This window comes from Pseudoliparis swirei, chromosome 5, assembly GCF_029220125.1.
Source record: "Pseudoliparis swirei isolate HS2019 ecotype Mariana Trench chromosome 5, NWPU_hadal_v1, whole genome shotgun sequence".
NCBI lineage: Eukaryota > Metazoa > Chordata > Actinopteri > Perciformes > Liparidae > Pseudoliparis > Pseudoliparis swirei.
The window spans coordinates 17,681,982-17,708,556 of record NC_079392.1 but is presented as its reverse complement, the minus strand read 5'-3'; the positions used below and the strand labels follow the sequence as shown (position 1 = coordinate 17,708,556).

General features: G+C 38.9%; 1 protein-coding gene across 4 annotated transcripts; it reads left to right on the top strand.

The window, feature by feature from the left end:
- Window positions 1-137: 137 nt before the first annotated feature.
- Window positions 138-26,575, top strand: LOC130193760 (lisH domain-containing protein ARMC9). Of its 4 annotated transcripts, none has more exons than XM_056414467.1 (26): window positions 138-285; window positions 510-678; window positions 951-1,076; window positions 1,953-2,123; window positions 2,523-2,678; window positions 2,895-2,987; window positions 4,869-4,893; window positions 5,412-5,569; window positions 5,894-5,992; window positions 6,673-6,708; window positions 8,666-8,700; window positions 8,784-8,895; window positions 9,246-9,338; window positions 11,704-11,794; window positions 12,427-12,550; window positions 12,865-13,004; window positions 13,497-13,573; window positions 13,697-13,771; window positions 14,201-14,291; window positions 14,719-14,771; window positions 16,272-16,370; window positions 17,082-17,197; window positions 18,045-18,214; window positions 18,647-18,752; window positions 21,394-21,564; window positions 25,323-26,575. In XM_056414467.1, the coding sequence occupies exons 2-26, from the start codon at window positions 604-606 to the stop codon at window positions 25,363-25,365; spliced, it is 2,535 nt and encodes an 844-aa protein (XP_056270442.1). In that variant the 5' UTR covers window positions 138-285; window positions 510-603; the 3' UTR covers window positions 25,366-26,575. The 4 variants fall into 4 exon arrangements, with proteins under 4 accessions (XP_056270442.1, XP_056270441.1, XP_056270443.1 ...); XM_056414466.1 differs by having other exon boundaries at window positions 21,390-21,564; XM_056414468.1 differs by lacking the exon at window positions 6,673-6,708 and having other exon boundaries at window positions 21,390-21,564.

Here is a 26,575-nt window from a genome sequence, read left to right as displayed (position 1 = left end):
AATTTGTAAAGTTAACACTACATCCAGATCCAGTTGTTTTCCGCCAGTACGGTAACATGTCATAATGTACGACATTTGCCTCCACTTTACGGCCTGTATTTTCCAACTGTTTGGTTGCTAGGTGGTTTAGCGTCCTATCTGTGTACTGTTGCTAGCTAATGGCTAGCTGACTAATATTGTAAGTGAAGTTCACAAGCCTTGTCGAAAATGGATTGTAAACGTTTTAAACGCGGACGAACACGTTGAAAGAGACAATAGTCGATATCCACGAGTGTGTGAAAAAAGGTGAGCATTATGTTACGTTCGCTCTCAACGTCAGATAATGTTAACTGATTAGCTTGTCTGCTAGAAACGTTACGAGCTCGCCACATTTCTACAAACGTCGGTGTGGTCGCTGATGTTGACTTAACAAGCTAGTTAGCGAAAATTACATGCGTTGTGATTAAGTTGTTTGGGTGCTACTCTCACATGGCTATTTAATTGTCCCGTGTGTTGTCCTATCCTCACAGGCTCTACAGAATGCTCGATGGAAGTACATGCGCTATTTAATGAGTGCAGACGTCTTTGCTGCCAGTAGACGTTTTAAAGGTGTTGGTCATTCACATGAGTTCCAGGGAAGCAGCCAAGATGGGGGACATCTTGGCAACAGAAGCAGATCTTCTTGGGATGATCAAGGAGGTAACGAATTGAGATTGACTGAATGAGCCAAAACAGTAGTTATGTTAAGAGAAATATGCTCAAAATGCCACCTCAATATATTGATACAAATACAAATTCATAAAAATAACCTCATGATAAACTGTTGTTCGACTGCTCTTTATAGGCAGAAGCAATGTCAAGTAGGCTACTGTGGAGTGTAGGCCACTGTCTCTATATTTTAATATGTTCCTAATTCTGGACTGATTATGGTGAAATTAATGCCACTTTGGCTTGTTTCTGTCTTTTCGTAGTACCTTACATTTGTGGAATTTGAAGAGACTGAGAACAGTTTTGACAAGGAGTGCAAAAGCAAAGGCAAGCTTGTCTCGAAGCCTCAAGGAAATACTCAGAGAGACTCAAAGACTCGTGGCATTCAGGTAAATTCTACAATTATTTTAACCTGTCGTTTGAGTCAAGACTGGCTCTCTTGTTTGAAACAATTTTTTTTATTAATTGTCATTGTCAGTTTTTCTAAATGTTCAATTTAAATGTGTTTTTTCATGTATCAGTTATCATAATACATACCTGCAAACTTGTCACCTTTCGGCGAAATTCGCCGTTTTGAAATCAAAATAGGTCATCCACGTGAATAGTGTAGATCCGAAGAGTTTTTGTTTGGGGTAGGGGGGGGGTGGGAATTGGACGGCCGGCGTTTATGAGATGGAGTGAGACACGGAGAACATGCGATGTGGTGATCTTCGCAATAAAACATCTTTGATGGGACACGTCGAAGGAACAGGCTCCTCGAACAAAGTCATGGAACGGGAACAGGTTCATGGAACAAAATTATGGAACAGACTCATGGAACAGAATTATGGAACAGAATCATGGAACAGGCTCAAAGCTCAGCAGAGCACACAAGTAAAAAAAAAAAAGGAAGTTGGTTCATGAATGACTTTAACCATATTATATATAATGATAATGTAAAGTTGTTATTACTATTATTAGGGCCCGATCACTGAATTATTCAGAGGACTTTTTTTCTTTAAATGTTTGTTATTATTATTTAGATTTGCGGTCAGAACAATTAAAAGACTGTAGTTATAAAAGCTTTGAGGTGTCATCAAACAACGTGGATGTGGTGTGGAGACAACAACAAAAAAGTCACCCCCCCCCCCCCGTGTCACCTTTTTCACCCCTCACGAGTTTGCAAGTATGATAATATGATATGTAAATAAAATGAGTGTTAAAAAAGCATCATTTTGACTTTGACTGTATTCCCCAACTTTCTTCTTTAACTCCGACTCTTCTAGAAAGACCTCCTAAGCTCTTTTGATGATGGAGATCACAAAGTGTTCTTTGAACTTTGGACACAGAATATTCCCTCTGAAATAAAAGATACAAACACCGAGGCCCAGAGCCTGGAGTTTTACCTCCACATCCACTTCACTATCTATCCACTGAGGAGGCACCCTGGTAGACACGTAAGTAGATCAATAAAAAATAAAAATAAGTAGTTTAGTTTTACTCTTCTTATAACAAGAGTATTACTTAGTTTGTATTATCTTCAAACACAATCAAACTACATCACAACCAGCTGATTATCATGATGTGCTCTTTTAAATGTCCACTAAGCTGTGCTACAGGCATGTTCTCAGTGGGCCACCATTGATTTTTCGAACTTCTATAATATGCTTGTCACTGTGTAGCTCTTTGCAGTTTGAGTGTTCAGTGGTGGTAGCAGGCCAAGAAACATTATCGAATTGAAAATAATTAGTGTTTGCAACAGAGGAAATGTTTTAAATATTGTATTTGGCTTAACTGACATTTTGTAATTGACTTGAAATAAATCAGTTAATTTGAAAACCTGAATCTTTGTCCAGGACCGAGCTGAGTTTGAAGACAGGATTTCCCATTTCAAGCAGTACCTGGAGACTCGGGGAGCAACACTGAGCCAGACCACAGAGTTTCTGCCTTACTATGCATTGCCCTTCGTTCCCAAGCCTACTGTCCACCCGTCCTTCAAAGATCTTTTCCAGGTACATGGCTAATTATGGAACATTACCTAGTTACCTGGTTTTAGCAATACTGTTATGTAGTGTAGTACTTCTAATTATACATGCAATATTATTACCCAGTGCCACCTTCATAGCTAATAAAACCCTATTTACTATGTCCTCACCACAACCACAAACAAAACAAAAAAAGAATGAACATAACCATCTTTTCTCCCATTCTACACTCTTAATATGTAGGATTCCTGGATACCACAGTTGAAGGATAAGCTGGAGTCGTTTGTATCAGTGACACTGACGCCGTCCAACACCCCAAGGCTGCTGAATTTATATGTATCCTCTAATGTGACTCGCTTACTGTCATTGCTAAGAAACTCATCAGAGTACAGATATGTGACTTCATATTTCAACTTTCAGGCAGATTGGTGATATATTCTTTTAGTTTGATGTCTGTGCTGCTGACGTTACTTGAGTACAACATCTAACGTGAACAAATCTAACAGCATGAACACAAAGAAAAGAAAGATACCACAGCTAATAGCTTTAGTGGAAAAATATATATATTTTAAATGATATCTACTTTCACTGCTATTAAATTAGATATTTGTAAGTGGTATCCTAAAATCACACTATAGTGTGGACATTGGGCTGGCTATGCAAGACTAGCGCTATCCGACTAAATTATCAGTGATAAACTCTGGAACTGTTCATGCAGCACCTGTCAGCCCCCTAAGACATGGCTCACAAAACTATATAATAATAGATCAAATCTCTGTAGACTTATTAAAGGAGACACTATTTGAGTAGTAAGCTCTTTTCTCAGCAGCCATTCTCACACAGATGTAATTAATAATATAATGTACCGCCCTTTTCCATTTAGATAGCTGAATGACTGACACACTAAATAGAACTTGAATATTGTTCATTGTATCAGTTACACCTATGTTTACCCTGCTATTAGCTTAAAATGTCTGCTGTGAAAAGGGCCTTCTGGCTTTAAAACAATAAATGAGTCAGTGGGGTAAATCATAGAAATTGAAAGTGATTGTATTTCCCTCTTCTGATTGAACTGCACGTTTACATCTCAGATAGAATTATTTGTGACTAAAGAATTCATTAACATTCAGAATGACCTGGTTAATGTATATACCGCAAGTTAATTTGCATCTAGAAATGTCTTATTGTGTTTGAGTGTGGCAGAGCCTAACCTAGCACGGTGGCTCAGTGGTTAGCACTGTCACCTCACAGCAAGAAGTCCCTGGGTTCGAATCCCGGTCGTCCCGGTCGTTCCAGGTCCTTTCTGTGTGGAGTTTGCATGTTCTCCTCGTGTCTTCGTGGGTTTACTCCGGGTACTACGGTTTCCCCACCATCATAAAGACATGCACCGCAGCCTCACCCCGGTTCGTATGGACGTGAATGAATGTTGGTGGTGGTCGGAGGGGCCGTTGTGGCTACTGATGCAGCTTACCACCACCGGGATGACTGTGTGTGTGTATGACTACTGGACTCTGGACTCTGTAAAGCGACTTCGGGTGCCTTGAGAAGCGCTATATAAAATAAATGATTATTATTATTATTATTAACTCACTCTCACTCCATAATAGAAGAGAAAGTGAACGATAACAAGAATTGTTTCTTTTACTGGAAATGGGTCGACTTTCCTCCTTACGCATGAAAACTAAACCGTAGAAATAGAACACTATCCTTACTGGCCAGCGATGAAAACACGGATTTATAAAGCAACTATCATCTCAAGAACTGACCAAAGAACATTTATCAATGACTTTTTCTACATCAATAGAAAGTAAGGAAGCAAGGTTATCTAACATGTGTAAAAAAATGTTATGTAAACATTTAGCAGGCAGCAATTTTGGCAGTTGACACGACATAATGAAAACGTCACTGTTGGTCGAGTGCATACACAAACATGCTAACGTGTATGTAATCACACTTTATTTCCACTGTTTGTCCATGCAAGGTGTTGCCACTTGGTCCTTTGTTGAAAAAGATCCGCCCCTCCCTTTAAAACAAACCAGTGTTGTTTTTTTATGAAAAATCAAACTGGATGTATGACTTATTCTGTGTTTTTTTCTATCCAGTCAAATATAAGCAAGACATTGTATCGGAAGCATCTTTGGGATATGGAAACAAATACAGTAGAAATGTTTGACTTGTCTTTAATGGAGTGCATATTCTTTAACATGAATCATACAGAAGGAGGGAGGAAGGAATACGAAAGGTACATATCCCTCTAAAGTAATCTACTGTTTGCAGTGTAAAGCAATTATTTAGTTTGTCCTATTATTATGTCTATTATAATACGACAATTTGTGTTTGTCAGTGCAAGTCTCTCAATGATTTATTGAGTAGGTGCTTTCCTTTATGGCTTTAATTTCATTTCACTCTCAAATCCTTGAAAATGTTCTGGAAAAGTCTTCCAATGTGTTGAAATATTAATAGTGGTGGACAAATATTACAGGTCAAAAACTTTATAGATGAAGAATTACTCAATGCTCACCTGAAGATGCAACCAACATCCGAGGTATTGACTGGCAGACATCTAAAAAGATCATAAGCATCCTATGAAATTATTTAGATTTTTATTATCCGATGACACATTTCTAATGGTATTAAAAAAAATGTTGACCTAAATTTACACGGACAACCTCACTTATAATATGAATGTTGCATATTTGTTTGTGTTTACGTTCTGCAACCTTTTGGTGTGTTTGCATGTGTGTTTGCGTGACTGCACAGAGGCCGTGCAGCAATTACATCTCCAACTCGTGGAATCGGACCGGCGCATCAACAGCTACGTGCGGAAGTTCAACAAGATGCAGGCGGACTATCACAACCTGATCGGAATCACTGCTGAGCTAGTCGACTCATTGGAGGCCACCGTCAGTGGAAAAATGGTATGTCAGCTTGACTGCGGCACAAGAGACACATGCACACACACACACTCACACACATATGTGCACGTGTTGTGTACACATAAACACTGGACAGAGCAACACAAACATTTTTAAATAGGCTATTCAAAGTTTTATATTACACTTAAGATAACAGAATGGCTTTTTTTTTACACATCAATATTTTAAAACGGACCTATTATGCGCACGCATGCTCTTAACGACGAGATTACAAAGCTGTTAAACTGGAACCCGAAAATGGCAACCCTGCCCTTCCTCTACCCACAACGCTGTCTAAAGCTCAAGGGGCCTGCTGTGTTTTTGCAGATCTCCCCTGAGTACCTGCAGACTGTGTGTGTTCGCCTGTTCAGCAGCCAGATGAGGCAGAGTGTGGTGCAGAGCACGGACTTCACCAGACCTGGCACTGTGAGTGAGAGTACACAGACGCCTCTCTTCTCCCTCTTTCTCCTTCACACCTTACTTGTTGGACAATGGCAACCCACAAAGCCTAAATACTAACAGAGGAAAGTCTTCTTAGGGCCTCGCGTCACAGATATTGGTCAAGTTGACATTGTGTTTGAAAAGGCTTTTTAAAAGAGGGTTCATATGACATTGTGCAGCCGACTGTAAGCCATGTCGTCATTCTGTTGTTCATGTCCTGGTTTTGCCTTAATACACACACATTTTAAAAGGCTTTTTGAAGAAAAGTGAATTGTGCATGACACAACTCTGAATGCAGGAAAACAAACACCAGTTACAGTGTCTCCTGAAATCTAAAGTTCATCAACCACTTTTTTAATGTGGCTTTGCTGAAAGTGGTTAGAATGGATACTGCATCCAACGGTAGAGGATAACTTCTCAAATAGCGAAAAACATTTTAATATCCTTTTTTTGCCATGGTTTGGTAGCTGTTACAGTGTAACTCTATTCCACAGATATTTACAAAACTGTTCACACTGAAACCTTGACAATCCCGCTTACTGTCAGTGGCCTTCATTGTGGTGTTGAGCTATGGTTTGTGAAATCTTGTTTCTTTCTGTTTTGAACTGAACAACTTCTTTCTGTGTGTTTGTGTTTTTCCGTGTGTTATGCTTTTGTCCACAAAGGGGTATTACTCTATGAGTCCCTATGATGATGGCTATGTAAGTTTCCTATGTTTTCATCTCTACTCCCCGTTATCGCTGAGGTCTCCACTTATCATCTTGCTTATGCCTCACCGTGTCTCCTCCTCCTCCTCCTCCTTTCCCTCACCTTGTGTCTGCCTCCCCTTCCTTTACTTGTATACATTTATTGACCTGATTTACACAGTCTATAATCCCTGTTATTTTCCTTTGGTACCTATTAGATTATTCTAGTTTTGGCCACTTGTTTGAATTTATTAAATTCTTCCTCTCAACTCTATCTGTTGAAAGTCTGTCTTCTTTTTTAAAGGTAAATATGGTCCGTTTAATCTTTTGCCCACACCATTTGTTTCATGTTATAGTTTTTCAAACAATTTCGACACCGTGACTGGACAGGAATGGCCAACAGAAGGTGCTTTGGTGTAAAAGCACTTCTTTCACAATATTGTCAAACAGGGTATTCAATTACAGCCGTTTGAAGCAAGGCAACCCGAACGCTTTATGTAATTGTGATGGTTCTTAGCTCAATAGTAAGCACACATATGATGAAAATAAATAATAATAATACTTATTTAGATCACTTCCATGGAATTTCAGGTCAAGCCTTTTAATTGTTGGATGAAAAAGTGTTGCAAATTAGGAAAATATTTAATTAGTCCTTAATGTTCATTTCATTAAAACTAAGAGTCCTTATCTGCCCTCACATGAGCAATCAACTGTTCTGTTTATTGCAATATAACACCATAATTGACCAGAACTATGAGACTCTTTATGCCCTCATAATATAGTGATGGCTTTCCCAGATCTGTATTTGGTACGGCACTATGGTTTATCTTGCTGCCAGGGGAAAGAAAATCTGTATCAGATCAGAGAGCAGAGATGTCTACTTAGACCACACCATCAACAATAGATGGCCTTCAGCTGTCCCAATGGTCATAAAAGAGTTATTGGTGAGAAACCGTGCTAAAGAGGAGACGAGAGTAAAGCCCAAGCGTATGGAAACTGTACATTGTCTGAATAATCAGGTCAAGACTTTTTTGTGTAGTTTTACCTCCTGCCTCTTTGAACACTTTGTTTGATTCCACTATTTCTCTATTATACATATGTGTGTGTTAATAGACAGCAATGGAGAATATTTTATGTTGTCGATATGTGTTTATCATACGTGTATCTCCTAATCAGGCCCCTTAGGGAACAGAAACTGGTCTATTTGTTTCAGGGAAACCTTTCCCCTTTCAGCATTCTTCGGGTCAACTGATATTTTTACCAAAAAAATGAATTTGGCAAGAACCCAAGTAACAATGTTCTCCTCCACTTACGTATTTCTCTCTGCACACCAAAACAAAAATGTGGCCAAACCCCCTGATCCGTCAGACCACACAGATCACCTCAGCGAGCACTGCTCCCGCCTAGGCCAAACCAACCAGGCTTCCAAATCGATTTTAAAGCTCAAAATCCCAATTTAATAGTAAAAAACACGTAGAATCAGTTATTTAAACCTTCTTCCTAACACCTTCACCACAAGGATATATTACACCGTTCGGTAGTCTCCGTTTCCTTTTCTCTCAAACAACAACACATCGGACTACAGTACAAGTGAACTGAGCTTTAACAAATGGGATGGCTGTTTCACACTAATATCTTTTCAGTAAATCCTTTTTAATTACACTGACTGCATGGGTGGTGTTGCCTAACCTCACTCGTATATGTGTAGGGATTCAGCATGTACCGTAGCATGACGTATGCATGTCCAAAATAAAACCCCAAATGACTTATTTAGACAGTAGCTGACGTGAATGTTTTAGCAGGATAACACTGGGTAAGTTGGGAGACCAGATAGTACGGACGATAAAACTAATGAACAGCCACATGGATTAGTGTTTTTCACATTTTAAAGTAAGAATGTGATGAACAGTCTGAAAAAAATTAATTCTAAAATAAGCTCTGCTCTTCTTTTCTCGATGTTGCTCTCTCATAGGCCTCCTCAATGCTACGAGCATCCATTGTGCCGCAGTAAGTTTTACATTTGAAGCTGCTAATACATTTAGTTTGAAAAGTACAATGATGAAAACATGGCTGACTTGTCTTTTTTCCAGAAAATCCAAGGAGGTGCCAATGCTGCCCTCACTGGACTACGAGAAGCTGAAGAATGATCTGGTCGAGGGCTCCAACAGACTCCAGTCCCTGCTGCTTCAGGCGCTGCGCTGGGTGCGTATTCATATTCTTTTTTTTACAGTATATTAGCATTTTACATAAAGGATAGTGTTATATACTGTACAGTGTATGTTGTAAAGGTTTTCATGATGTTTTTAAAACACTTTGTTTTCTTTGTTAACCCAGTAAAGGTTAAACAATATGCTTTTCACACAAAGCCATAGCTGCCTAATGCACTTTAGGGCTCTGCTGAGCAACTGCATTCCATCAGTTTGAAAAGAAAAATAGGAACACCTGGTTTTTTTTTTTTTTACTTTACAGCATTAATGAGCACCAATCATATTTACATTGCATGTCTATCCTTTGAGTCTTCATTGGTGGATCTGTTTCTCACGTTGATTTAGAGACTGACCCGCTCACTCCCTGGGGAACAAAGAGACACAGTACTTCAGGCCTTTATCAGTAACGACCTGCTGCAACGCTACAGCACAAAACAGGTGAGATTATAGCACTACAGCTTTTAATGCAATCGTATTGTACCAGGGAGTTTTTCCTGATCCGATGTGCGGTCCTGGCACAGGGATGTCGTACATGTACAGATTGTAAAGCACACTGAGGCAAATTCGTAATTTGAGATATTGGGCTATAAAAAGTAAACTACATATATATATATATATATATATACATAAATATATATATATATATATATATGTTAGACATCTCTTGACATCTCTACTGATGTGAACTGAAATGACAGTGATCTTGTTTTTCCCAACCTATATTTCATGCAACCATCAGAGCCAAAGGAGAACATAACTTCTTGTCCATTGGCCTCACAGCCTAATTAATCCCCTGGCTCTAATTTCAGGACCTGAGTTGGTGAATTGGCACCATTGGGTACACACAGATTTGTTTCTCACTTGCCATTGACATATTAGTGAATTGGGTGAAGAGCATAGACGGTAGACAAACTGGACATATCATTTCAAATGTTAACTGTATGCTTCTGGGATATTTGTTTTTATGCGTTATCTTACTCCTTTCAACGTTTGCATACCCTGTAGATGGAAAGAGCACGCTCTCCTGCTTTCTATGCTATATATAGTCACTTTTCATAATTTTCTTGAGAATTTATCAAATTTAGCACCTGATTTCCTACAATATTATCTATGTATTTCCTTTTTATTATTTTAAATAATTTGATTGTAATCTGACTGAACACTTAACGTGTCCCTAGCCTCATTCTCTTGAGAAATGTCCTCTTTGTATTCAACAAAAGACCAGAGCCAATTTCACCCTTTTGAAAAGACTTTCACGTGTCTGTCTTACATGCTTTATTGTTTTTTTCTTTTCTTTTTACATTCCTTTCACCTAGCCATTTATTGTACGGCGACCTTTTTAAATACAATCCCTTTACAGAAGTGTAAGTGATCCTCATCTCACACCTGGGCTCTTTGTTCATAGGTGCTCCAAGCAACCCATAAATGACACTTGAGTCGTTCATTGTAAGAGCCACAATAACAGTGGAAGGGTCACTTTCTTGTAATTAAATAACATGCGTGACTGGTCTTTGTTTGACGATGGCCAAAAGCATTAATTACCCAAGTTTTCCCAGTAGACTGATCAGCTTGTGGCCCTGCGGCGACACTAATATCATGCCACATTCAGTTTGATTCACATCCATAAAACTCTCATTGCCATGTTAGTGTTACTTAAGGACAGTATTCTATTTTTTTGTTTTACCTTTTGAGAAGCAGTTCTCACTTAAAATGACAACCTGTCCAAAAAGGCAATAACAGTAGGCAAGTGGATACAAGACAAAATAAAACATGATACATCTCAAAGAATCTCATACAAACATTACAAAACCATAAAACGTACAATGGAGAGCCAAATTCAGAAGAAGGTGCAGTGATCAGACTGTTGTTTGCCACGAGTTATTAAAGGAGGGCAATGGAATGACAACGCAACTCATTCCCAGTTGTTTGGAGCAGCAAACCGGGATGAGAAACGGACGACTTTCGAATGAACATGTTCACGAAACTTCTAGAGTGTTAATTGCTGGCAATGTTGGAGATGATGAGTAATGAGTGAAAATATGTGGCTGTTTTCTAAATGAATCAATACCAGAGGATTAATCTGCTGGCATTGAGTGATGGCCAGTTCACTAGAGAGTGCCGAAAGGGGTATGGATGGATGGTAGATGACATCTAGTTTATTGAGACTTGTACATTACGTCACCATAGTCTAAAAAGTCTAGTTTAAGCTCATCAGCTGGCTTGTGACTGATACAGTGAAGGCTATCCTGATAGTTAGTATATCTATCCCTTCGAAGTGTCTGAAATGTACACTGGGAAGTTTCCCCACAAAGTAATCCAGGTGAAGTCAAATTTGAATGCACTCTATTCAAAGTTTCATCTGTGTATTTCTTTTCCAGTATTAAGTGACAAACTGCTTACAAAGATACAATGAAATACTGATGCAGTGGAAATACATTGTCGATATTTGGTAAATGCATTAGCAACATTAGCTACATTATAGGTTGCTTACCTTTTTAACATATATCATTTCAGCTCTCATTAGTTTTCATAATTTTTCATATTATTCTATATTCTTCTCTCCGTGGAAAAAGAAAGCAGATGCATAACTTGTCTGTGTAAGTATGGCAGATTTGAGCACTCTCAAAAACAAAAACTGGACTAATGGCTTGTAAAAAAATACTTGAAAACTCTGCAGCTGTTGAGATAACATTAGCACCTATTTGTCACTCTTGTTAAGCCTGTTCATAAGTTTATAATTACTGATTTTACCTGACAGAAGTAGATATACATCTAAACTACCCCATATTTTGTTTTTTCATAGAAAACTTTGCTTCACTTAATGAGATCGAAGAACAAGATTGTCCGGCAATACATGGCTCGTCTTATCAATGCATTCGCTTCCCTAGCAGAGGGTAAGTGCTCAAACATCATTATTTCTTTGTAACATGAGTCATTGTCTGACTGGATGCATTTGGAGACATGGATTCACGGAAAAAGTCAAAGGCTTTCCATTTGCTTTTGAAACCGCTAATGATCCCCTATAGCTGCAACTGTTGAAGACATTTTGGAAACAGACAGTGTTGTAAATGTATGCTGACACAAATTACTTTTATTATGCCATGCCAGAGATTTGGTAGTTAGTTCGTCAGTCTCAATAGCAAGGAGAAGTGTTTAAAAATATCTCTTACCCTGTATATCAGCCTGAAGTTTTCGAAACCTAAATAATACTCAGAAAACATGCAATGTGACACCAATAAGTTATTAAAATGGGAGAAATAGTTTTGCATCAGGCTTATCCATCATTGGTGAGTCCAGTCAGCTCTGCTTTTCTTCAGATAATTCTGTGGTATTGTGTTGTCATCTTACACAGTGGCACTTTAAATTAATTGAGATAGTTGGGGCTTTTTGTTTTTGAAGCCACTACTAGTAACTTAAATACCAACAGGTGTATTTCTACATGGTCTAGTGAGGCTTTTAAAGAAGAACATTGATTGCCTTTTGATCTTAATGTTATGTTGTGATCCTAATGTTATGTTGCTTACAGGTCGGATTTACCTCTCCCAAATCCCCATTCTTCTAAAACTTCTGACGGAGGCACTCAGGACGGAGGAAAAAGACTCCCTGGCTCGAGAAAATGTGCTTGTTGCCCTACAGAAGCTCAGCCTCAGGTAAATAAAAAAAAATTGATATAAATGCACTTTTGAATATTATATATATATCAGTTTGTGTAGAGAACAACCATCGTCACCCAGTTTTGGAAACTGGAGATGGCCTAGAATCATAATAAACTTACATCAGCATGTGGAAGGAACCTAACAGCAGGTAGCTTACTTGGTAAAGTGGGCGTCAATGGGCTTACTGCATTGTCCTTGGTGAATTCAACCTGTAGCCCTTTGATTTACGCAAAGGGCCACAGGTGAGTAACACAAATATTTTTGTTAAAATTGCGTTCAAACCTTAATTCATCATCATTTCTTGGAAGGCGGAGCCAGCAGACCGCCATGATAGCAGCCAATCTGATTGACTGGCTGGTGGATGAGCTGCAGGACTCAGACTGCCTGAGCGACTACACCCTGGAGTATTCTGCCGCTCTGCTCATGAACCTGTGTCTGCGAACAAAAGGTAAATGCGAGGCACAGGTAAATACAGAACAGAGACACAGTTGAATAAGTGTGTAATACCCCAAACCGTTCAGGGTTTGGCTGAATATTTGGAAAAATGCTTTTTTTATGCACTTTTCAAAAATGCACTTTTTTAATAAAGCATTTTTGTAATCCACTTTTTTCCTTTTCTTTTATAATTCACTTTAAAATAAGAATAATGCATTTTAAAAATGCACTTTAAAAAAAATATTTAATAATGCACTTTGAATAATGCATTTTTTGAAAATGCACTTTTTAATATATTTTTATAACGCTTTTTTTTTAAATGCACTTTTTATTTTATTTTTGATAATGTACTTTTTTTTATTGCACTTTTAAATAATGCAATTTTGAAAAATTTACTTTTTGAAAAATGCTTTTTTTTTTTTTATGCAAAAAGTTACCATTTAGCCCAAGTTCATTAACACAGTGTGTGTGTGTGTATTGACGCTGGATGGCTGTCTTTGTGAAGGAAAAAGGAAGTGTGCAGAGAACGCCAGGCATGTGCTAAAGGTTCTAACTGACGTCCTTGGACATGAGAACCACGAGGTGATACACACATCTGTCACATACTTATGTTAATTCCACAATATAAATAATGTGCCTGCAGAATACACTCATAGAGGTTGAAAAACATGGGGCGTGTGTGTTTGCGTTTCACTTTGCTCTCAGATTCGACCATATGTGAATGGAGCCCTCTACAGTATCCTGTGTATTCCTTCTGTGCGACAGGAAGCCAAAGAGATGGTTAGATAACATAAATGTCTTCACCTGCTTGGAGGAAACAAACCCAGTTTGTGTTTTTGCTCTGCATTTGTCTCCTAATGTCACCACTCTGCCAGTGTTTGGAGGGGAAACAACAGGTGTTCTCAGACATATGACACAGTCATTGTACCCGGATGTTAGTGAACTGGAGAGGGTGAATGTGGCTGAGCCTGTCCTGTCCAACAAATATCATATTCAAGCAAATGCCTCAAACCTTGATGGTCATTATTAACACAATTACAATATATTATGATCAACAAAAATGAGCACTTTAGCCAATTGTTTCTATCGTGTATATTCAGTCACTGATTTTGATTGTGAAGCTAACTGTGAAAAACAGCTGCAGCGTTTCATTTCTGCTGTAAAGTTGTGTTATACATGGTGTGACACGTGTTTCCCCCCCGTGTGCAGAGTGTGGAGGAGATTCTCCGCTGCTACAGCAAAGAGGAGAACCCAGACCTCAACAGACAGATTGAGTTCATCATTAAACAGCTGAACTCAGGTTATAATGTATTATTATCTATGAATGTATAAGCATACAGTAATATGTACTCACTGTGTCCATTGAAGAATAAAATAATGTAACTATTGGAAAGGACATTTAATTTAGAGTTTGGGGCTGCTGGAGTTACTGGCAGTAGTCATGCACTGGTTGCCAGATCTAATGTGAAATTGAACAACTACATGTATTTGTAAAGTATATTGGCTTTTGTAAGTGGGTTGTAGTGTGTTAGTAGCAGTTGCCTGTTCTTTTAGATACTTGATGCATTTCTTCAGTCAAAGTCCCTACTTTTTATATTTAAACATTGACACTATATAAGCCTTTAGAAAGTATTGTACAAAATGATGCCAAGTGGCTTCTGCTGCTCTTGCTTTTTGGAAAATAAATTGTCTTCCTAATCATTATCTTCTGGCTGTGTTCCATCCAGCTGATGAAGAAGGGCCCGAGTCAGATGATGAAGAAGATGAGGACGACAATGATGTAGGTCCTGCCCTAAACTTGTCACACATTGATACATTATTGCTTTACACCAGTGCTTCTCAAACTGTGAGGCGCGCCTCTCTAGTGGGGCGCCCCATCTGTAGTACTACAGGTGGGGCGCAGGAGGAAATGCAGACAGATCTTTATTGAGAACTTCACATATTACACAAGTTCAACGTACAAAGGCATAAAACTAATTCATTAATAAATATTTTTTGAAATTCATGTACATGTTTACGTTATGCCGTTAACAGTTTACGCTTGTCCATGCGCGACGGCCAAGGTTACTGCCGACTCGCTGAATCTTAGGCGTTTTGCCCTTCAAAACAAAAGCTTAGCATTGCGCATGAATTGAGAACGACTTTTCGGCTGTTTCCCTTTGAAACAAGAGATCAACATTGAGCATGACTTGAGAGTGGCTGTATCAGTGGCCCGTTTTTAAAAAGATTAATAATTACTAATAAAACTTTTGCACAGGTTGCACATTATTGTTTTGAAAATGTATGCAGTCATGCATGTGTATGCTCTTCATTGACAAATATTTGAACTTGTTTTGTCTAGTTTTTCAAAGGTTGCACTGTACCCAAGTGCAAAACAGGTTAATTGCATTCCCAATAAGCTATTTCTTTGCCAGCATGCTTTTTTGCACATATATATTATATATATTATATATATTTTTTTGTGTGCATTGTTCTAACAAAGTGATTGCAATTTTCTTTATTCTATTATTTGAGAAAGCACAGATGGAGGAGTCACTCAAATTTATTCCAATAAAAAATCAGCGCAGACCATTTTGTTGGGGCGGTGGGGCATGAATATTTTTCTTCCTCCAAAGTGGAGCGTGACAGAAAAAGGTTGAGAACCACTGCTTTACAAGATCATATTATATACCTATCTATGCATGATCCAACCTTTATTTTAACTCCGAAATACATTGGGGTAGGGATCTCATTTACAATATAGCCAAATAAAAATAAATTCTAATTATCAAGAAACACAGAATAAGACACTTAAATGACAACTACTAAAATAGTAGAATTAATAAAGCCATAAGAATAACTAAAGCAATTTAAATTTAAATCAAAATAATCAACTAAAACAAGTTGGAAGAGAAATAGGATGACATTCAAATCTCGGGATTAGATTAGATTAGATTTTTACTATATTCATCCCCAGGGGGAAATTTCCGTGGAACTTGGTGCCAAGCATTGTGTTTATCCTCGTTTGTCGACTCGCGTCAATGTTATTGGGAAAAAAGTAAATGAGGCACCATCAAACTAACCATAGTCACAGCAATCAACACACCTCCAGAATATTTTCTATAATCTGTTTGTGGTGGAAGACTCCTCGTTAAAGTTGCAAACATGGTCAGCTGTGTTTATTTAATTATTTGATTGCATACTCAGGTAATCTTTTGTGACTATCATGTTTCAGATTTTTCTTACGTTCACCACAAATTATGTCATTTTTATCTGATTTACTATCATTGTCTTGTGACAGGAAGATCTAATGGAGACAGACCTTGATACAGAAGAAGTTCTCCAACCACAGCCCAGGGAACTGTCTGGGGAGAGTCTGCTCACTACTGAGTACCTGGGAGTAAGAGCCAAACACTTACACTCAGTACACTTTGCACAATGCAACGGTTAAATAAACACGTTGTTTTCTCAGAAGAAATGTAAATGTTAATAAGGTAAATGTTGAGTTTTGGTACTTGTGTGTTCTATACAGTTCCAGTTTGTTCTAGATACAGCAGCTAAAGGGAACTACACCTGTGATAACTGTTCCAATGATTAGTGTCTAAAAAGTGAACATCTACAAACTCAGACGGACAACGATTTCGAAGAGATTGATGGTGTCACCATAATGTTGCATTACACTGAATTAGTAACCAATCACTGTCACCTCATAAATCCTCTGACATGATTTGAATATAAGCCCTCTAGATGTGAACCCTGGCTTGAAATACACCATACTGAATGGCTCTAAATAGCTCTGTGTCCTATCAGTTACTCATTACTGTAATCACTCTTCACATGCCAACACTTTTCACAGGTTTAACAATGGTCTTGGGTTTGGTCATGTACACTTGCCTTTATGCTGGCAGACGTCACATGTTGGACACACATTGAGAGCTTGGAGGGAAAATGGCTCCTAGAGTCCCAGAGGTTTTTTTGTATTGTTCACCGTCTACGGAGCATTCCAGGTTTAGTGTCTGCATGACATCATGTCTCGCTGTTTAGAGATTGCACGTACACAAAAAGTGATATATAACCATGATATACATGATCTTGTGTTTGTGTTGTGTAGATTATGACCAACATGTCAAAAGGGAAGAGGAAGTCCACCCCTTTGTCCCAACCAAGCGTTGATGAACCCCTACAACGGCCAGTCACCCCAAGTTCTCATCGGAATTACAACGTAGTGTAAGATAAAAACACACACAGACAATGTCAGTCTAAATTGCAGTTCTTATGCTAATTCATGGTGTCAGGTGAACCGGAAGTGTGAAAGAGAAGGTTTAGTTTCTTGCTCAAGGGTACTTTAGTACATTGTAGAGGAGGCAGTTATTTCCAATGATGTGTAAAATAACACAGAATGCCATATCTGGATAAAGTCATGTGACGTGTGGCCTCTTTTCTATCAAAGTGGATCGTTTTTACATAGCTCGTAGTCCGACCATTAGGTAATTTTGACAATGATCATGCCGTCCCATTTGTTCATCCAGGAAGTTCCTGCATCTATTCAAACTAGTGCAATAGGTGAAAGCAAGAATGGGCTCAACTAAAAATGTTCAATAATCAGCACAAAGCCCGCCTGAATTGTTCATGTTCTGGAAAGGAATGAGTCAGCAGGAGTAGATTGGAACTGGAACTGCTTTGTACTGAAAGGTAGATCATTCCCAATCAAAAACTGTAATCCAAGAAGCAAGGATAAAAGAAAGTGTTCTTTCAGAAAAATGGATATGACAGCTGTAAGGGATCGGTGTACTACCCATGAACCGGTCCCAGAGAAAAGGGAGCTTCGACTCACAGCAAGTTATTGATAGGCTGGATTTATTATGTACTAACTAAAACCCAAGGTCATGCTTAACTTTATTAATGTAGTTTGTTGAGATATAAAGCTGTACAACCATAAACAGGTAGCACCAATGAATTCAAGGAAAACCATGAAGATAAAGGTTTTAAGATGTGCTGTAAATAAAATAATACAAACTACAAATGTGAAAATCCAAAAGCAGTTCATGAGCTTTATTGTTTGTGTCACGTGTAGGGATTATCGATCCGACGGTCAGGGGGATGAGGGTAACAGGCGCAAGGAATTCCCCTTCAGCAGACAGAAGAGCGAGGAAGGAAGCCTGCCTCCTTCTCAATACAACTCCCGACCTCCTACCCGCTCCGGCAGTCGCCCCAGCACTGCCGACTCCCTACGCCACAGTATCGGTGGGTGGAGCCTGTCATTTACCTCCCAAATGAAAGCAGTAGAATACATTTTTAGTAATGCCTTTGACCCTTTCAAAATGCTGTGACTGTGGTTCATCAGATGTATGTACTCCGATTGCTCGTACTTAATACACTGTGTTCCCTGGAAATCAGCTGCATATTTATGGGATAATTTGATTTCACCTGCTGCTTTTTATTTGGTTTATGTGGATGTATTCGATGTGATGCCTCGTGTCCACTAAGCAAGGAAGCTCTCTAAAGACCAAAATGGCTAATGATCTATTTTGATTTTCCTTATTAACTAACGTCAGCATGGCACGGTGACCGTAAATGTGTACAGTGCGGTCCAGTACTGTTACATAGTTATGTTTAAGTTATGATTTCTAATTCCAAAAGTAGTGTGATGAAGCTGTCATTTGTCCTTCCTCTCAGACTCAGAGTGTGGCCGGCTGTCCCAGGAGTCAGAGGTGGACGGGCTATACGAAGGGCGAGCCAGAAAGGCCTGTTCCCAGGGGGACCCGAATGGGCAGTCTGCCAGGTAAACGGACAGACGTACTGCACACACACACATACAGGATGAGGGGCTGTGTGTTTTCATGACTGTTGCTGCAATTTAATGGTTGCAACAGCAAGTGGTCTTCAACTTTAGCATCTTTCCATGTTTATTCCTGTACGGCACCATATTTGAGCTCTCGCTGTCATTTTCTCAGAATCATTGAATTCGGTCGAGGTGAGCTTTGGGTTATGAAAATAACAGAAAAGATGGATTTAAGATAAATAAAGAGTCAAGAGGAAGGAGTTTATTAGTAAGTGAAAAAATAAATACATATGTAACACACTTTTGTGTGTGACATCAAAATAAGCATAAAAATATAATAAACACAACAATAACACAATAAAACCAAAGTATTTCAATGACAAGTGTTCGTCGTGTAAGTGCATGTAGTCAGTTGTTTGGTAGCAACTACCTTAAGAGAGCCACAATAAGACTGTTACAGAAAGATGCAAACAAATATAAACAGGGGGAGTCAGCTGAGGTACTTGTGAAACCCTGAGATGTGTGTCTGTGTGTTTGTGTGTGTGTTTGTGTGTCTGTGTGTATGTGTTTGTGTGTCTGTGTGTTTGTGTGTTTGTGGGTCTGTGGCGAGAGTGTTCTACACCCATCTGTGACTCGGCACCGCCAAGCTGGTCTGTGGGTCTGTGACGTGCGTTTAAACGAGCAGTTCCGACAAAGAGACCCATTCAATCAAACCTCCCCACTTTCTTCTCTCTTTTAAATCCAAGAGGAACTTGGCTCCTGAATTCCACCAAGAGTAATGTGTCCCAGGAAACCGCTGCAGTTATCCCTCCTCCCATCCCCCATACACGTAAAACTACAATACAGACTTCAGTAGCCTCATTTCACTCCCGTCTGGAGGCAGGACTTTTATACTGAGAAGAGATTTCAGGACACAGTCGTTAATTTTGAGGTGAATAGAATCTTAGCAACACGGCAATTTGGCAAATATCAAAAGAGAACATGTATATTTTTTCCTTTTTGTTTTTAGGTTAATTAATTCCTTTTTCGGGGGTGTAAGCTCGACTTCAAACTCTTTTAAGGTAACACCTCAGGGTGCAGCCAGAGGCCAGAGTCCATTCAGACTTCAGAGTTATAGACTGACACCCCGTTGCTAACTTGCGAACAACTGTGGGTGTTTATGGCGGCGATCCCTTTGAACGAACCAATCTTACGGCGCCGCCTGTATTTCATCATCCTTACACGCCTGTATGCATGAACACAAGGAAGGAGAGAGAGATCTGACACATTAAAACGACGGGAGTATGCTGCTGTAATCCTGCAAAACAAATCATAAAAACAAAAGGACTCAAGGTCATAACACAGCTTTGTGGCCATTTATGCAATGTGTATGCAAATGTCAGTTCCCTGCTCTACAGAGCTGAGCATACCGGTTTATTACTGGTGTTCATAGGGGGAAGGTTGCGGTTTATAACATTCAACTATAAAAGATGATATCAGGAAGGTTGGAGCCAATGTGACGGCGTTGAGCAGAAATAAGAATGAGTTGACTGAAATCCGTCCATCTATCATGGAAATACATTTCTCCACAGGACATAGGTAATTTGGCTCCAGTCTGAGAAGAACATTAGCAGACATGATTACGAAATCCCCTTCTTGTAGTTTCATAAACACAATGGGGCCTTTTTACGAACCGGATGTAAAGTAGCTATCAAATATAGTGTAATTTTCATAAAAGCATGTATTACTTGTACTTGTATTTCTCATTAAAAGAGAGTCGTGCAGCACCGACAAAGGTGAAACTGTGACACTGGCCCAATCTGAATTTCAAAGTTTAGAAAAGACTTATGCCTCTTCAATTGGTTTTGAGCATTAAAAAATATGTAACCGGTCCTTGAAGTGAGAGACACCCTACCCTGCCTCTAAGTTTAATCACATTATTTATGATATTGAATAACAGTTCCGAGGTTAAAAAATAGCTTGATGTTCCCAAACATAACATATAGTTGCAATACATGCATATATTGATGAAGTCCTTTACGGTATAAGCCAACTGAAAGTTGTTCACACTGGGTATCTTGGAAGTATCAAAAAAATAGTCTGGCACAATATAACCATAAGTGGACGCCATCGACTGAAACGAGTGAAATGGATGCTATCGTGTGTCACGGGCAAGAGGCTTGTGCAAGGTTGACGTTGTACCCAGGAATGTCATGATTTCAATGCTTTGAAACCTTCTGTGACATCAGATCTGTTTATGGCTCTCGTGTCCCATGGCTACTGAGCAGCTCATCAGATACAAAGATAACCTCTCTGAATAATCCTCCTACCTGTAAGTAAGTTAGAAAAAGCTGTAGTTGCTGAAATAGAAAGATACATAATAATCTCGAATATAAAGGAACCAAAAAAGGGATCGATAAAGAACGGTTTTGGTTGTTCCTCAGAAGGCTGTCTTGCTAAATCTATCATTAATCTAGCAAACAATATGTTACGTTTTATTTTGACTATTTTTCAGAAGCCGATGGTTTACAACTACAAGATACCTTTTTTATTAATTATGACCTAGTAGTGTAGAAAGCAAATGTTATGATGTATTTCGTCTTTGGCTCCCTCTCCTCTTCCTGTCATCATGAGTGATTATGTCCCTGCATTTACAAGCCAGCCCAAGATTCGCCGTACACCTGAAGCAGCATCCAGCCAGAACGTCAGTGCCCACCGGGCTCGAGGCCACGCTCTGGCACCCCAGTTTTCCCACTCGGAGCCTCAGCAGAGCAACTGGCCCGGCTCCACCAGCTCCACCAGCTCCACAGGAGGAAGGGCCCACAGAGTGGAAGTAAGAGGTCCAGTGCTTTAAAGCAAATCAAGTTGGCTTAGAAACACTCAACCGTAGATTGAAAGATGAACTAAGAACTTCCCCCTAACTGTTTATGTCAGTCTCTATTTAAGTTAATATGGATAAAATATTGCTAAACAGAATATGCAATCCTTATATTTCTATGCTAATATTATAATACAATAAATCAGGGAAGTTCACTGTCAAACTAGCCATAATTTAATTGGCTATTATTGGATAATCCGGGTCATTAAACAATGGACACATTAAAGACGCACTTCATCTCATTGACACAGGAGATAGTCCTCTAAATGCAATATTACCATAAAGCAGTCATGCTCATTGATTGATTAGCATTGCCGTTAATGACCTAATACTACCAATAGGTACTGAAGGGAGAGCTACATCAGTATGAATGTTATGGTCAAATCTCCACCATCACAGGAAACAAAATGTAGACATTATCAACAACATACAGTACCTAGTGGTTCACTTGGCCTTTGACCTTTTGGCTTATTTTATCTGCCTGTACAACTTTTCCATGAACTTCTGAAAAATATTGTACATTTCCTGCTCCTTTCAAACCGAAAAAAAGCAGATTTACAATAACATGCAGAAAGAAAAAAGTGGAATTTACTGTAATCAGTAAAATAATTGGTAATATAAATGTACCAATCAATGTGAGTGAACTTGAGTTACACACCGTAATTCTGTAGTTTCAACTACAATTCTGTAATAAAATCTGCCATCTATTGGTTTCAAAGCTATTGCGTAACCATGTTTTGCCAGTGATGACACTGTTAACAGTGTAGTTTAGAGCGCACATATTCAGTCACAATTTGTGTTCATAGCACTGACAGTTGCCTTAGCCACAGTTAACCTACATTTATCAGGCTCCACATTTGTTTGTTTATCATTTGAAGCTGAGATTTTGGACTTCTCAGCCAGCTTTGAGCATTGACTTTACTTTTTGACTTTCTCCTTTCCAATCCTACAAAAGGGTGTCTTATACAGGACTGTCTCAGAAAATTAGAATATTGTGATAAAGTTCTTTATTTTCTGTAATGCAATTAAAAAAACAAAAATGTCATGCATTCTGGATTCATTACAAATCAACTGAAATATTGCAAGCCTTTTAATCTTTTAATATTGCTGATTATGGCTTACAGCTTAAGAAAACTCTAAAATCCTATCTCATAAAATTTTAATATTTCCTCAGACCAAGTAAAAAAAAAGATTTATAACAGCTGAGTGTTTGTCAAGGCTCAGGAAACCCTTGCAGGTGTTTGAGTTAATTAGACAATTCAAGTGATTTGTTTAATACCCTACTAGTATACTTTTTCATGATATTCTAATATTTAGAGATAGGATATTTGAGTTTTCTTAAGCTGTAAGCCATAATCAGCAATATTAAAAGAATAAAAGGCTTGCAATATTTCAGTTGATTTGTAATGAATCCAGAATGCATGACATTTTTGTTTTTTTAATTGCATTACAGAAAATAAAGAACTTCATCACAATATTCTAATTTCTGAGACAGTCCTGTATAGCTTTTTTCTTCTTTCCTTCTTTTATTTACTCATAAAAAGAGAGCTGCAAAGATGGCCCGGGGGACATACATGCTCTCACAAGAACAAGGCTGGTTGAGTTGCTTTTAGATAGAGAAGTGGCCAGTGTTGTGAAGGGCAAGCGGGTGTCTCGTGAATGTTTAGGCCACCAGACTATGTAAGATGTCTCTGAAACTTGTTTCATTGAGGAAAGATCCACATTAGATAAAACTATAGAATGTTGATGATATTATTCACATTACAGCGTGACATTTTGTTGTGTTGGAAGTACATATATGACTGTTGAAATAAATAAAAGTACAACATTAGTTTATTCAGACAATATTTATTTGTTATTATCTCAAACTTAGAACTCGAGTCACTGCAGAGGCCTGACCCGATGCTCTGGTGCTCTTAGTTGGGTGATAACATCTCCCCATGTTCTCATGCATCTTAACTGCATTTGATGAGCGAGTACCTCTGGCTCTTATGCCGGGTGCCCTCACCATAAAGCCTGTAATAGGGCCTAATGGTGTGTCCAAGCCCCCACATCCTCCTGGGTGTGTGTTGTACTTATGAGGTCTGGCAAGTGTCAGACATCGATCGACTTATAGGGAAGTCACTTAATCGTATCTCCACTTAGAGGGCAATAAGCAGAGGCACTGCAGGGCCAACAAAATAAGTACACTTTTACTGTGAGCATCTTGAGATTTATTGGTATGTTCCCCGCAAGTGCCCTTTAGTTTCTTTTAGTTTTTTACTTGAGACACTATCTTTTTACTTGAATGCAGTTTCTGCGTACTGTCAGGCGTTATTATTAAATTCAATTCAGTTTATTTTGTATAGCCCATTCTCAAAAATTACAAATTTGCCTCAGAGTGCTTTACAATCTGTACACATAGACATCCCTGTCCCAGAACCTCACATCGGATCAGGAAAAACTCCCAAACAACCCTTCAGGGGGGAAAAAGGGAAGAAACCTTCAGGAGATCATCAGAGGACGATCCCTCGCCCAGGATGGACAGATGCAATAGATGTAATGTGTACAGAAGGAATCATTACAGAGTAACAACACATTCAATGAATATGACAGAGTGTATGAATAGTTGGTAGTAGGCATGGACCACGATCCAGACCTCCATGATCATTCAGGCAGATGGAGGTAGAGAGGAGGAGTGGGCATTATGCCTCGTGTTTTCTGCTTGGTGGAGTGTGGCTGCAGAGAGACCGACCACATGCTGAGACAGGACCCTTTAGGCCCACTTTTGGTAAACACATCCATTGTGACTGACAGATACGCTCCTTTGGCTAAAGAAAGATAGAGGAGGTGTTTTTGTAGCGGACCACCCACTCAGCCAGGGATGGAACAACGGCGTTGTCCTACCCCAGTCATGTTGACAAGGCTGACTTTCACTTGATGACAGCTCCCTGTTATGTTGCCGTGCAGCTCGAGAAAGTATAAGAAGTGTCACAGTTTCTCTTTGGACTATCACTTTGGCCCTGAATGATGAGGAAATCAGTTTTTTTCATTCTCACAAATAGGAAGGAAACACTATAACAGAACCATAATCTTGGATTTTATATCAACATAATAACAAATCTTAACCTTTATTTTTCTTGGCTAAAGTTGAATGAGGACACGTTACCGTGTTTACATTCAGTAGTTTGGGGAAAACCTTCCTGACAAAATTAAGCGACTGAAAGTAATTTAAAAATTATAGTTTTACTGTCAAATAATGTTGTGTTATTCATGACAAATGAAAGCTTTTTTTACATTCATCTGCTGAACGGAGGAAAAACACACATCAAGCAAACATATCAAAAAGTTCTCCTTCCGGCATTCAGCATCTTAATATTGCAGCAAACAACTATTTGTAATGGAAAGGAGTAATGGAGTGATGTCATCCTGGGCAGAAAATAATGGTGTGTGTGTGTGTCTGTGTGTGTGTCTGTGTGAGTGTGAGTGTGTGTGTGTGTGTCTGTCTGCCATTCCTCATATAAAACCAGAGGGTTTGAATTCACAGGCATGTGTGTGTGTGTGTGTGGGGGGGCAATCATAGATTATCTCTTAGTTCCTTGTAGATTTTCTTCAAAACATGTCAGAAGGGGATCTTTAATCTTCTTTTTATCGTTAAGTTCAAATGTCCTTTACCGGCTCCTCTTCTCAAACTCCACCTCCTCCTTATCTCTCTCTGCTATTTCCTCCGTCAGGCAGCCAGTCAAACAGGAGGTGAAGAGGGACCTGTCACCATGAAATAGTACCATTGCCCCGGGTGCAGCGGGCTTCCTGTAACATCATCCCCCGAAGTTGTGATCAGGGTCAGGGCAACAGAGATGGCCGAGGACCAGCAGCAGCAGCAGCAGCAGCAGCAGCAGCAGCAGCAGCAGCAGCAGCAGTCGGGGCTTGAACAATGCGAAGCCTTGTGGCTCTTCGTCTTTTCTTCCCCCGTTTGGCTTTAGCACAGACTTCTTCTGTAACGTAATATAGACAATAACCACAACCCCCAGTCGTCCAATCCTGTGCAACTTGTAGCCTTAGTTGGTCCTGAATTTCTCCACTCTCTCCTCAAGGTGATAGTTGGCACACCTAAATATGTGCCAAGAAGAAGAAAAAGCGTCACAAGATGCAAGTAATCTAACTCGGAAGTATAGCTCTGAGTTGGGGCAGTTCAAGAGAAAATATTTGATCATTCTGACAATGTCTTCACATCAGTAAAGACCTCTTCTTTTTTTTTTTATGAATCCATAATATCTGTTTATAAATCTGAATACAAGCTGACGTTTTCAGACTGAAACACAATATGGTTTTTCCTGGTTTTGAGTACACATAAAACGGCATGAATGGTTTAGGATACCTGACAGAACTAGGCATTAAGATACAATGTATGATTATTTGTCTGTGAATATCTCGGTGTATTTTGTTTAAAATGTCGTATGGCAAGGACTCTTTTTTCTTCAAATTGATTGTACTGATATTTAAAAAGGTTAAAGCTAATTTCTTTCCGTTCTAGCTGAACAGATCTGTAATCTTCTGATTTTCACTACGTACTGTATATATAGATTTTTGACTGGTTGAAAATATCCATCCCCGCGAATAAATCATTTTACCGGCTTTACAAATATGAGACATTATCTCTTGTCAGAATAGCTGCTGTTGTTTAATTTATGCTTCAGGAAATGTTGACAGAAAGACACAGGCCTTGAATTTTTTTTTTTTTTTTTTGCATTTAGAAGTGTTTATTGCGATTCACATTCACCAGCATCCATACATCTGACAAAAATAAAGGTGAAATGTGTGAACGTCTTAAATCCAACATTGTTTCCATTGTACATTTGAACTGTTTTCCATGTGTGGTTATGTGAAATATATTTATATTGATCGCTGTATTTTTATTGGAATGGAATTTGATAGTAATTGATTTTGTTACTGTTCAAGTGGTTTTAAATATATGTGCAACATGTCA

Excerpts from the sequence above, each read along its gene's own strand:
- LOC130193760 (XM_056414466.1), top strand. The coding sequence starts at position 604 with ATGAGTTCCAGGGAAGCAGCCAAGATGGGGGACATCTTGGCAACAGAA. Across the intron at positions 679-950 it reads TTCTTGGGATGATCAAGGAG|TACCTTACATTTGTGGAATT; the intron begins GTAACGAATTGA and ends GTCTTTTCGTAG. Across the intron at positions 16,371-17,081 it reads TCACTACTGAGTACCTGGGA|ATTATGACCAACATGTCAAA; the intron begins GTAAGAGCCAAA and ends TGTGTTGTGTAG.